General features: G+C 29.2%; 1 protein-coding gene across 2 annotated transcripts in view; it reads left to right on the top strand.

Annotated features, from left to right (window-relative positions):
• Positions 1-2,955: 2,955 nt before the first annotated feature.
• Positions 2,956-11,943, top strand: part of LOC106768358 (S-adenosylmethionine synthase) — an 11,143-nt gene continuing 2,155 nt past the window's right edge. Inside the window, exons 1-2 of one of the 2 annotated variants that reach the window (XM_014653468.2) lie at positions 2,956-3,075; positions 3,722-4,862. In XM_014653468.2, the coding sequence (XP_014508954.1) occupies positions 3,738-4,862 (1,125 nt within the window). In that variant the 5' untranslated portion in view covers positions 2,956-3,075; positions 3,722-3,737. Of the gene's footprint in view, positions 3,076-3,721; positions 5,152-11,943 lie in introns of those variants that run through there. The other variant, XM_014653467.2, reaches the window with a different exon arrangement.

Raw genomic sequence — 11,943 nt, 5'->3', positions numbered from 1 at the left:
TAAAAAATTTATTTGTTTTTAGTACCTCCAAAATTAAAATACCTAATTTTGATCTAATATTACATGGCAGTAGCTAACTGTTTATATTTTAAATAAATTGTTAACTTATTATTGTAGATGACGTAAAAAGTTTGATATTATAAAAAAAAAAATCTTAAGATTCATACAATAAATATCTTAGAATATAATTGAAAATTAAGATATTTAAAATTTTAGAAAAAGAATTATATATATACTTATAGTGAATAAAATTATAATTCACATATTTTAACAAAATTGATGAAAATTATTGGGAAATGAAAAAAACGACAAAATCAAAGTTTACTAAAAACATTTAAAATGTGTGATGTTAATTGTGACATTCTAATTATTATATAGACATATAATATAATATAATAGGAATCAACTATTATAATATGTAAAAGCACTTGAGAGAGTGAAATACTAATATTAGATGTATAAAATCATCCAAATTTGGTTGGAAATTTAAAATTTGATACAAGTTTAATAATTCTCCAAAATACATGACCAACTAAAGATTTAAGAAAATCTAAAGAGTTTTTTCAAAATACGAAGACAGAGCAGAAAGAAGTGGATTTTGGCCTTTAGAGAAAGAAAATGTTTTTTTTTTTCTGAAAAACTGAGTTATGAATTGTTTTAAAGTTCTATTTATGTTCTAAAAATATATAGATATTTTTGGATTCTCACATTAATCTACACAATAATTTATTCAATTTTAATTTCTTAAAAATCTTTCTTGCTATCGGACTTGTATTTATTTTTTAAAATTTGGAATTTTCTTGGAAGAATCACATGGGATTGAAAATGAATAAGAGACAACAATGACCAATGGCTGTCTATGCAATTACAAAACATTTAAATGCTTGATTGAATTTTATGTCAGATGGGAGTTTTTGTATTAAACTCAAATTATTTGAGTAATTCTATTTTTCTTTTAATTTAAAATATGAATATATAAAATCTAGAAATTAAAAAACAGTCTAAATAAATATCTTAATAGATAAGAAAATAAATAAAAATGTTTGAAAAGTATATAAAATTATTCTTCATTAACACGTGTCACTTACTTCTAGATGTTTGTGTGTAGAATCATGAGCATAGGTTGTTTTCACTTTTGTGCGTGTTTGGACGTGGCTGTAACAGAGTGGTGTTCCTTAATCACTTTCATCTTATGGAAACAAACGCGATTATTACTTGGCAAACCAAACAGGACTGCAAGAAATTTTGCACTTATATTTTATATTATTCTAATTATATAAGAATGAATTTATCGTTTTCTTTGTGTTGTTTTGAAGAAGACGTGTCACCACACACCCTTTTGTAGCACTTCAACTAAACTTTAGTCAGAATTGGTGGCAATTTTGTGTTCGATTTTATCTTCTTCAAAACTTCTCACGAAAGTTCATAATAAGTAACATTAGACTTTTATTATTGGAGATTTTTTTATCATTCTCATTTTGTTTCTTTTTAAAATATGAGGATGAAAGTAAATACTTAAAAATATATTTTTAAAATATCTTTATTCTTAAGAAAAATATATTATCATGCTTTAGGTTGTTTTTATTCTCAGAAAAAAGGAGGCATAGAAAAAATAAAGTATTATCTGTGGTTAAATATATTGACATTGTTTGAACATAATTTTTTTTTTAATTTAATTTTTTTAACTAGTGCTTTAAGGAAACTTATTTATATTTTTCTTTAAAATCTTACACACTAGAACACGTCATACAGGGAATTGATCTTTGAACAATGTTTTGAGACACCTTAGTCAATAAACTACGAGTGATGTGAAAAATACCAAAATAGTTTGAAACTAATAGTCAATGGTGCTGTCAAAAAATCAATGGTCAATGGTCAAACATTAATTGAGTGTTAAAACTTATATAATATTTGTATGGAAAGTGATTTGCTTTTCTCATCACCACTATAGTAATTCATGACTCGTCTAAATGTGTCACTTCATTAAGTAGTGCATGTTGTTGGCGTTGTGAATCATGCATTCTGCAGGAACTATAAAGTTTGTTGTTGTTTATCCAAAGGCATAATTATTTTTATATAAGAAAAAAATATTCAAATCGGTAAAATTATCATGGATGAAAAACAAATATATTTAGTATTTGTAATACTTTTTTAATTTCTTGATTTAAATACATCTTATATTAAATCAATTTAGCTGTTTGGGTGGTGAAAGTAACAAATTCTCTAAGTTGGTTTAGTTTTAGTTGAAAAATGATTCTATCAATGTGTCAATTTTTAAAAGAAAAGTTTGATGGCAGCATGCTTCGAGGCATGAAAAAAGGCTTATAGAAATATCTATGCATTGACCATTGTTGAAGTTCTGGCATGTAGGGTAACCAAACCACACTCAAACTTGCACTCAAAACCAAGGCATGGATCTTTTCTCTACCAACCACACTGATTATTTTATTTACATAATTTAACCTATGCAATTAAAAGCTTTTAATACTACTTATAATGGAATATTCAGGTTAGGAGTAGGTATTCGAATGAGAGAATCAGAGTCAAAAGCTCGAATACATGGCATGCAATACCACAATGCAGAAAGTCAAAATCGGATTGAATTTGGCCAACCCAAATGGGTGGGGTTGGTAATGGTAGAGGCACCAACACTTACTATGTTCTTCATCTCACGGATCAATCTGATGAAAAAACTATTAATTAATCTTAAATCTCATTATTTTTCATTAATGAATGCATATTTATTAGATTTTATGTACAATTGAAAAACAAACACACAGTTGTATCAGATCATGTAAAGATGAAGACACTGTAATAAAAAGAGACTCATCTCCGTCCAGTCAACGGTTGAGATTCATTTGACTCCGCAATCTGAGCGGTGGATTGAAATGCCAGCAAAGGATGAACCTAACCCGCAATCTAATCTTGTTACTTAGGGGTACTTCCGTCATTAAATCACCCCAGCCACCCCGTTTTCTCTATAAATACCTACTCAATGCTCGCGGTTAGAACTCGCAGCACTTGACATCAGATCAAGGCCACCTTAACCTTCTCTCTGTTGTTCTACCTTTCAAGGTACTCGCTCTTCTTTCCATACGTTGCAACCTTGTTTTTCTTCAACATTCCTATCATATACTGGATACTCTGCTTCAATTTCGGATCTTGCACATCTGGGTTGTTTTGCTTTGTTTTTTCCTTAACTGGGTTGATCTAGGATTATGCTTCCCCAAACTTTGTTTCTTTATTTGCTGCGGGAACGCGTTAGCCTTTCAAATCTAATCTAAATCTATACAAATGGCTTTTTTTTTTTCTTTTTTACATTTAAGCTATGAAAAAAAAAACATCATTTTTGGGGATTTTGAGCTTACAATCAAACATTGACCTTGTGCTGAGATATGGCTTTGTGATGGGGGGTTTGGCGAATTTTGTAATCGTAATTGCTTTTTTGTAGTTCTTTTTCCTTGTTTCTCATATATTCCTTAGGAGGAATCAATTTAGTCTGAGTGGGTCACCATATATGGGCATCTTTCCTGATAGGGATTCTGACTCTGAGGAAGGAATTGGCCCCTTCCCTTAAACCCAACGGCCTCTGTTTAGTTAGAAAATGGCACTCTTGTTTTCAGTTTTTCTGTCTGAATTTGAGGCATGCGTATAACAACCTTTTGCGAATTTATATCCCCTTCAGGTACTAATTTCATTTTTCGTATGTGTGTGTTTACAGGTTCAAAAGTTTAAAGATGGCAGAGACATTTCTGTTTACCTCCGAGTCGGTGAACGAGGGACACCCAGACAAGCTCTGCGACCAAATCTCCGATGCTGTNCTTGACGCCTGCCTTGAGCAAGATCCAGATAGCAAGGTTGCTTGTGAGACATGCACCAAAACCAACCTGGTCATGGTCTTCGGAGAAATCACCACCAAGGCCAACATTGACTACGAGAAGATCGTGCGTGACACCTGCAGGAACATCGGCTTCATCTCAGACGATGTGGGACTTGATGCCGACAACTGCAAGGTCCTTGTGAACATTGAGCAGCAGAGTCCTGATATTGCCCAGGGCGTGCATGGCCACCTCACCAAAAGACCTGAAGAAATCGGTGCCGGTGACCAGGGTCACATGTTCGGCTATGCCACCGACGAGACCCCTGAATTGATGCCCTTGAGCCACGTCCTTGCAACCAAACTCGGGGCTCGTCTCACTGAGGTTCGGAAGAACGGTACCTGCCCCTGGCTCAGACCTGATGGCAAGACCCAAGTGACTGTTGAGTATTACAATGACAAGGGTGCCATGGTTCCAGTTCGTGTCCACACCGTGCTCATCTCCACTCAACATGACGAGACTGTCACCAATGATGAAATTGCTGCTGATCTGAAAGAACACGTGATCAAGCCCGTGATTCCCGAGAAGTACCTTGATGAGAAGACCATTTTCCACTTGAACCCCTCTGGCCGTTTTGTGATTGGTGGTCCTCATGGTGACGCCGGTCTGACGGGGAGGAAGATCATCATTGATACCTACGGAGGATGGGGTGCTCATGGCGGTGGTGCCTTCTCTGGAAAGGACCCCACGAAGGTTGATAGGAGTGGTGCTTACATTGTGAGGCAGGCTGCTAAGAGCATTGTGGCGAGTGGACTTGCGAGAAGATGCATTGTGCAAGTGTCTTATGCAATTGGTGTGCCTGAGCCTTTGTCTGTTTTCGTTGATACCTACGGAACTGGGAAGATCCNAGACAAGGAGATCCTGNAGATTGTGAAGGAGAACTTTGACTTCAGGCCTGGTATGATTTCCATCAACCTTGATCTGAAGAGGGGTGGGAATAGCCGGTTCTTGAAGACTGCTGCATATGGACACTTTGGCAGAGAGGACCCTGATTTCACATGGGAAGTTGTTAAGCCTCTCAAGTGGGAAAAGGCCTAAGCAATTCATTCCACCGCGCTGTGCTTGGAGTTTTTTGAGAGTTGCTCATGTGATAGCAAATATTCAAAACGTTCTGTGTCCCTTCTTCCTCTTCCTATCCTTTCTCTTATTTTGGTCTTTTGTGTACTTCATTTATAATTTTTTTTAAAAAGTGTACCCTGTATGCCCAACCAATGTATCTCTTGTTGCCATATAAAAAATATACTACTATCCGTTAGGATATGGATTCTAGGAATCTCTGTCTTGAGTTATGTGCATTTTAATACTTCTCGTAATAATACTTCACATCTTTTACAAGGTCGACTTATATTCTTTAAATTATACAATCTAATTAATCTTTGCTCTAATTGAAAATTTTCAAATAGATTTCACAATATTAATATTGAAATATTATGTGTGTTTGTTACTTGTAACTGTTTTTTTTTTTTTAAGAAGAGCAGTTGTTATAGCAAATAATTCATTTAAATTGGGTCTCTTGATTTAAGAGCAGACATGTGGTTGGGTTTCCTTGGGAGGTGAATGGCGATCCTTTCTTGATTTAAAAATGACTGCAGGAGGGTGTCAATGACTATGACCAATAAAGTGAATTCCTAATAGAAAATTCAACTGATTGATCTCACACTTTTGTCTTTGTATTTAATAAATTCCTTTTTTTTTTATTTCAATTTTTTAACATGTTTGATATTCAAACAAATAAGAACTTAATAATTTCCTTTTGGTAAATATTAATTATTTCCCTTTTTGCGTAAAAGTATTTTAGTTACATAAAATAACCAATAAAAAATTGATTTAATGTAAAAAAAAATTATCTTTTTAATATTAAATATATTTTTAATCCAAAAAATTGACCTAAAATTAAAATTTATTTTTATTTCAAATTTAAATGCATTTTAACTTTAAAAAATAAATAAATATAACTATTTTAATTCAATTTTGTTAAACTATTTTACATGTGAAATATGTTTCAGATTTCCATTCAAATGGCTTATATTTATTAATACGTTTTAACTTAAATATTGATTTAAAACACCACTTAACAAGTTTAAAAAATTAATATTTTAAATTAAAATGACTATATTTATTTATTTTATACATTTTAGATCTAAAATAAATCAAAGTTTAGAATAACAATTAATTCTAATTTGAGTATTAGATACTGAAGTAATATATTAATTTTTTTTTTTTAAATGTAACATTTGAAACAGTATTGGATTGTGATCGCGTTGTTACGAAACACTGTGTATTTGTTGAGGTTGATGGAGAATCTGAAATGAATGTATAAAATAAATAAAAGTAGCATAAAAGTGAGTAACCGGCATACCAAACGAATGAGGCCCTATTGAGTGTGGCATTAAAATGGTACCTCATCCTGATCGTGCATTTCACCTCGACGCGTGTGCAAATGTAGACCGTTGATCTCCCTCGTATTGTGTCTCTTTCAGAAACCAAAGCACATGAACAAAAAATGTGGCACCCAACAGTATCTTCGGTGGATTTTATTGCCACTCACATGACTCTTTCAAACAAAAACACTAAATTATATCCACATGTAAATGTTTAAAATTTGGATGATAAAAAAGATAAAACAAAATTAACTTTCAAAATTAAAAAATATATTAAAGCTGATATTTTTTTTTTAAAAAATTGTGAAAACTAAGTATTGTTGCACAACTACCCCTTAAATTTTAACAACTAATAACATACCGATGCATTCTCTAAATTCTAAAAATCTCCTTTATTTTTTCCAGAAACATTCATCTATTTTTCAAATGTAAATATTTAATAAAAAAAAATAACAAAATTGTGAGTTTTTTCATATATTATTTAACCTTTTTATTTACAAGGTACAGAATTTCATTATCAGTCATCGGAAACTAAAGATATTTATTGCTGAGGTCCCATCTTATACATGTAATTGTTTATACTATATATTTTATATATCTTATATGTCAAAACTCACTTTAAGAATGTCTTCTTTTGTGAAGATGAAATTGAGAAAGAATGTCTAGATGAATTTGAAAGTTAAATTTTTATGTTTTTATTAAAAGATTTGAAAGTGAGAGTGAATTAATTTTGGATGACGTTTGTGAGTGGTTTTACTCATATGATGGATAAAAATTAAAGTTTTAATGAATTAAAATGTAAGATTATTATTTTGTTTTTATAATTAAAATTAATATGTTATTATTATATAATATTATATTTTACTATTATTTATTATTATAAATAATATTATTTATCATACATTATTATTTATTATAAGAAGTTGCAATGCAGATGTGAAGTGCAAACTCTCAATTCTCTTCACCTTATGCAGGAATTATTGAAAAAAAAAATACAATTGAACATCGCATGTCCATTCCTCTCATTCTTTGTGAACAATTAATCCATTAATTAAAACACATCATAAATGTCTAAGTTAGTTATTAAACTTTAGTAAGTAGCATACTTCTTCAAAATGTTCACAAATAATAACATTTTTTTTCCTTTACAGATCCATAAATCATCACAGTTGTAGTATTTGTTACGAAAAAAAAAAATTAAAACAGAAAAAAGTTTATTTAGAGAAAAAGAGGAAAATGAGGAGTGATGATTATACCATGTTCGTCAATTTCGTATTTGTGTTCCTCGCTATTACGTAAAAGTTTTAAATGATCATGTTTACATACTGTCATAGATATATAGGTGTGAGTAATTAAATCTATCTTAACTTCATACAAAAATTCTATATCCTAGGTATACAAACCGTTATGATTTTAGCCATAGAAAATGTATTATAATAATCGAGAGTATAGACTTGAGTATGTTCCTTCATTATTAGACTAACTTTGAGACGATCGATTGCATCAATAAGACTATAGAAGATAAAGAGGAAAAAAAAAAAGAGAAATTTGGAAAAGACAAACAATAATAACTCAAAAAATTAAAAACAAATAAGAATTACGAGTAAAGTGAATACCTTTTCAAAAGACAATAGGTCAATCATTATTTGAGACCAATTATTATTTGAGTTAAGAGACGATGAGGAGAATGAAAAATCCATAATTTGAAAATCTATCTGATGGAGGAAGATATAAGTCTCGAAAATCTTTAATATTTTTTGAGTTTGAGATTGTATCTGACATGAAAAGAGGTGAAAGAACAATGTTCTTTTATACAACTTCAAATTTTGTCACCATGAACATACTTATACCCAGTATGCAAATAATAATAGTATTGTTTAGTTAATTAACATTAATTAAAAGGTTAAAAAGTGACATTTAATTGTATTATTTATAATTTTCCTAATTTAACCTTTCTTAAAATTTGATTTAAAAGTAAAAAAAAAAAGCTATAAAAACAATAAATGAAAGAAACTTTAGAAACAATCTCATAAATTATGATAAAATTTGTTGATATTTGACACCCCATGTTCAACATTTTTTTTTTTATATTTGAGACTATTCGTTTTTAAATATAATGCTTGGGTTATTTTTCCTATTTCAAAATTAAATAGACAAAAAATGGTAGTGTCTCACCTCTGTGTTGAGCTGGAGAATAATTCACATGCAATGCCAAGATTCGGTTTCGGATTATAGTTAATGAATATATGAATATGTCTCATCCTTGTCTTACAAAAACCAAGCAACTACAAACTTTCATACTTCTTATATAATCGCCATGCCAACAACACTTTAATTTTAGCTTCATCATTTTTTGGACAATAGTTAGTATTGATACCAGAAAAAAAAAATGAAGTTGGTCTTTAAGAAAAAAAAAAAACTATATAAAATGGTATATCATAATTAATTTAATTTAAGAGACAAACTCTTCTCAGAGTATTGGTTTTTCCGAAAGAAAAATGGATAACTAATAGACTAATTTATATAAGATATCAAAACATTATATTTGATTAAAAACGTTGACCAATTATATTTGTAACGCTTTTCTATTAATTGTGTATTTTCCGTCTTACTAATAAATATTTTTGTCTAACTTTACAAATATTGTTTTTTATTTCCTTAAAACGCTTTAAAATTTACAATCGAATTACTATAAAACTAACAAAATAATTTGTAAAATTATAAATTAGGGTTAGGTATATTTATACTTGGCGAATTTGAATTTTTTTTTTTTGTTTTAAATTTTAACACATTTTATTTTTCAAATTTTAAAATAAAGGAATATTTTTTTTTTAATTCAATAATGTTAGATTGTTTTTGTGTGTTAAACGACATTTCAGTCTTTTTATGTGAGAGAATATATCTGACATTTAATTTGGATATACCAGTTTGAAACGTATTTAGATAAAAAAAATATATTATTACAGTTGATTAAAATATGTATGATGAATTTAATCTTTGAAATTATAAATAATTAGTCTAATTAATCTGTAACTAAAAAATTTAATTACACTTTTCATCCTTAATATACATATTAACAAATGTTATAAAAAAAATATAATTGATTGTAATGAGATTAATTAACAATCAATGATATCCTGATAATTTTGGAAAGATTTAAATACGTTTTTCTTTTCAAATTTTATCAAGATATTACAAATATATTCCCCAATTTTATTTTTTTTCTTACTTAGGTGTCAGCTTTTGAAAAATTAATATAATTAGTTATTTCCATTAATACTTAAAAATATGAATACACCTGTCACTTTATCGGGATTTTATTTTTGTTTTTTAATTTTTTTTATTTTATTATTATTATTCTATGTTGATCTTGGGTCAAGTTAGCGTCACCTAACACTGTTAATACGATATGACAATGATTATGTCATACATAATTGTTTTATATTTAATTCTAGGATTAAATATATTTTTAGTCCATGTACTTTGGGTGATTTTGGTTTTAGTCTCTCTTTCAAATTAAGGTACAATTTAGTCCTTCAACTTTAGAAAACTCTGGTTTTAGTCCTTTTTACCAAATTTTTTTAACTTTATTTGTTGTTTCAAACGCGTTTCTCAGTTAACATTGAAACAAAAATGTGTCAAACAGTGTAAACAATCAAAATGCTATAATGAAACATGCTTGAAACAACAAATAAAGTTAAAAAAATTTGATAAAAAGGATTAAAACTAGAGTTTTCTAAAATTGAAGGACTAAATTGTATCCTAGTTTGAAAGAGGGACTAAAACCAAAATCGATCCATATTATAAGGACTAAAAACATATTTAACCCTTAATTTTATTAATATATTGACTGTTTTGATAGGATTTAGTTTCATTTTTCAAAAGTGAAACAACTTTGTTTTATTAAATTAAGATTAAATTTAATTTTTATATAAATGTTAAAATTATTGGTAACAAACATCAAACATAAACATTATAGTAGTATTTTAATAACATAGTTAGAATTGATTTAAAAAAAATTCTAAAAATATTTAATAAAAATGTAAATTTTAATAAAAATATCATTCTAACTAGAGATGGTAATAAGTTAGACTGGATTGTTTACAGAGATAATGCCTACATGCAATCTCATTCGAAAAAAAAAAATTCATCCCTTATCCATATTTTATTCTTCTTATAACAGTTTAATAAATAGTTGTGAGTATTTTAAAATTTATATAATGGATATTCACTAATATTTAAAAGATATATTTTATAAAATTTTAAAGTTAAATCTAAAAAGTTACAATAAAATAAAATAAAATATAAATTAAATTAAATTCAGTAAAATAGAATATAAAATATTATTTTTAATTAAATTTAATTTAAGAAAACATAAGTTAAATTTTTATTTTAACTTTTTATAAGTAATGAATATCAACAATATGTTATAAACGAGTATTAAATACCCGTTATTTACTATTCGCCCGTGCCATCACATATTTTATCTCGGGATACTCATCAATACTAGTATTTTTTTTCATTCCAAAATACATTTATATATAAAATAAATATGATATTTATAAAAGAGACCATTATGGGAACATAAACATATTGTTTGAATAAATTTTTAATGATTGAACTAAAAAATATGGAAAATAAAAAATATAGACTATATAACTCAGTGAATTACTCTCTCATAATTTATAATAAATTTTAAGCAATAAAAAATAGATTTAAGAAATGGTGTAAAAGAATATATTGATGTCTAACCAGCCAATATGCAATATGTTTATCTTACTAAGGGCATTTCCGTCATTAAATTGCACCACTCACCCATTTTCCCTATAAATGTCAACTTAGTGCCTACATTTCACCCACCCTCGTTCATACTCTCTCATTCTCTGCTATTCTACAATTCAGGTTACTTTTCTTCTTTTCGTCTCTTCTAAACTTCTCTTTCTTCACGCTTTCTTGATTTGGGATCTTGCACTTATGGGTCGATTTGCTTTGTTTTTTCCTTCCCTGGGTCGATCTCTGTTTCTCCGAAGGGGTTTTGATTGGTTATTGTTATTACTGTTATGGTTCTTTAGTTGCTGCAGAAACTCTTTACCCTTTCAGATCTACTCCATATCGAACACAAACGGCCTTTCTCTAAAGATAGTTTGTGAAAGTATTAACTTTTGGGGATTTTTGGTTTCTAGTTAAACTCTGACGTTGTGCTTGCTTAGATATGGTTTACTGATTAGAGGGTTTCTGTTGATTTTGATGTTGTACATGCTTGTAAGTATTATGTTTTTTCTTTATACTTGTTTAAATTAAAACTTTAGTACTTAATTCTGCTTGCAACACTATCTGCTACTAAATATAGACACTCCATTAGAGAGATTTGGTTTGTCACGTGCTTCTGCTAGATCCACTTCCCTTTGGTTAATTGCTTGTTTGTATGGTTACAAAACAGTACTTTTGTCTCAAAAGCTTTTCCCTTGCTGAATATTATGCTACTGTTATGTTCCCTTTTTGTGGATTTGCATTTAGGTTCTGATTGTAGGGTTGTCGTGCAGTTTAGAAAGTTCAAAGATGGCAGAGACATTTCTGTTTACCTCCGAGTCGGTGAACGAGGGACACCCAGACAAGCTCTGCGACCAAATCTCCGATGCTGTCCTTGACGCCTGCCTTGAGCAAGATCCAGATAGCAAGGTTGC

The sequence above is a fragment of the Vigna radiata genome, chromosome 7 (assembly GCF_000741045.1).
Source record: "Vigna radiata var. radiata cultivar VC1973A chromosome 7, Vradiata_ver6, whole genome shotgun sequence".
In the NCBI taxonomy this organism is placed as follows: domain Eukaryota; kingdom Viridiplantae; phylum Streptophyta; class Magnoliopsida; order Fabales; family Fabaceae; genus Vigna; species Vigna radiata.
The sequence above is the reverse complement of the archived record's forward strand: the minus strand, read 5'-3'. Positions and strand labels throughout refer to the sequence as shown.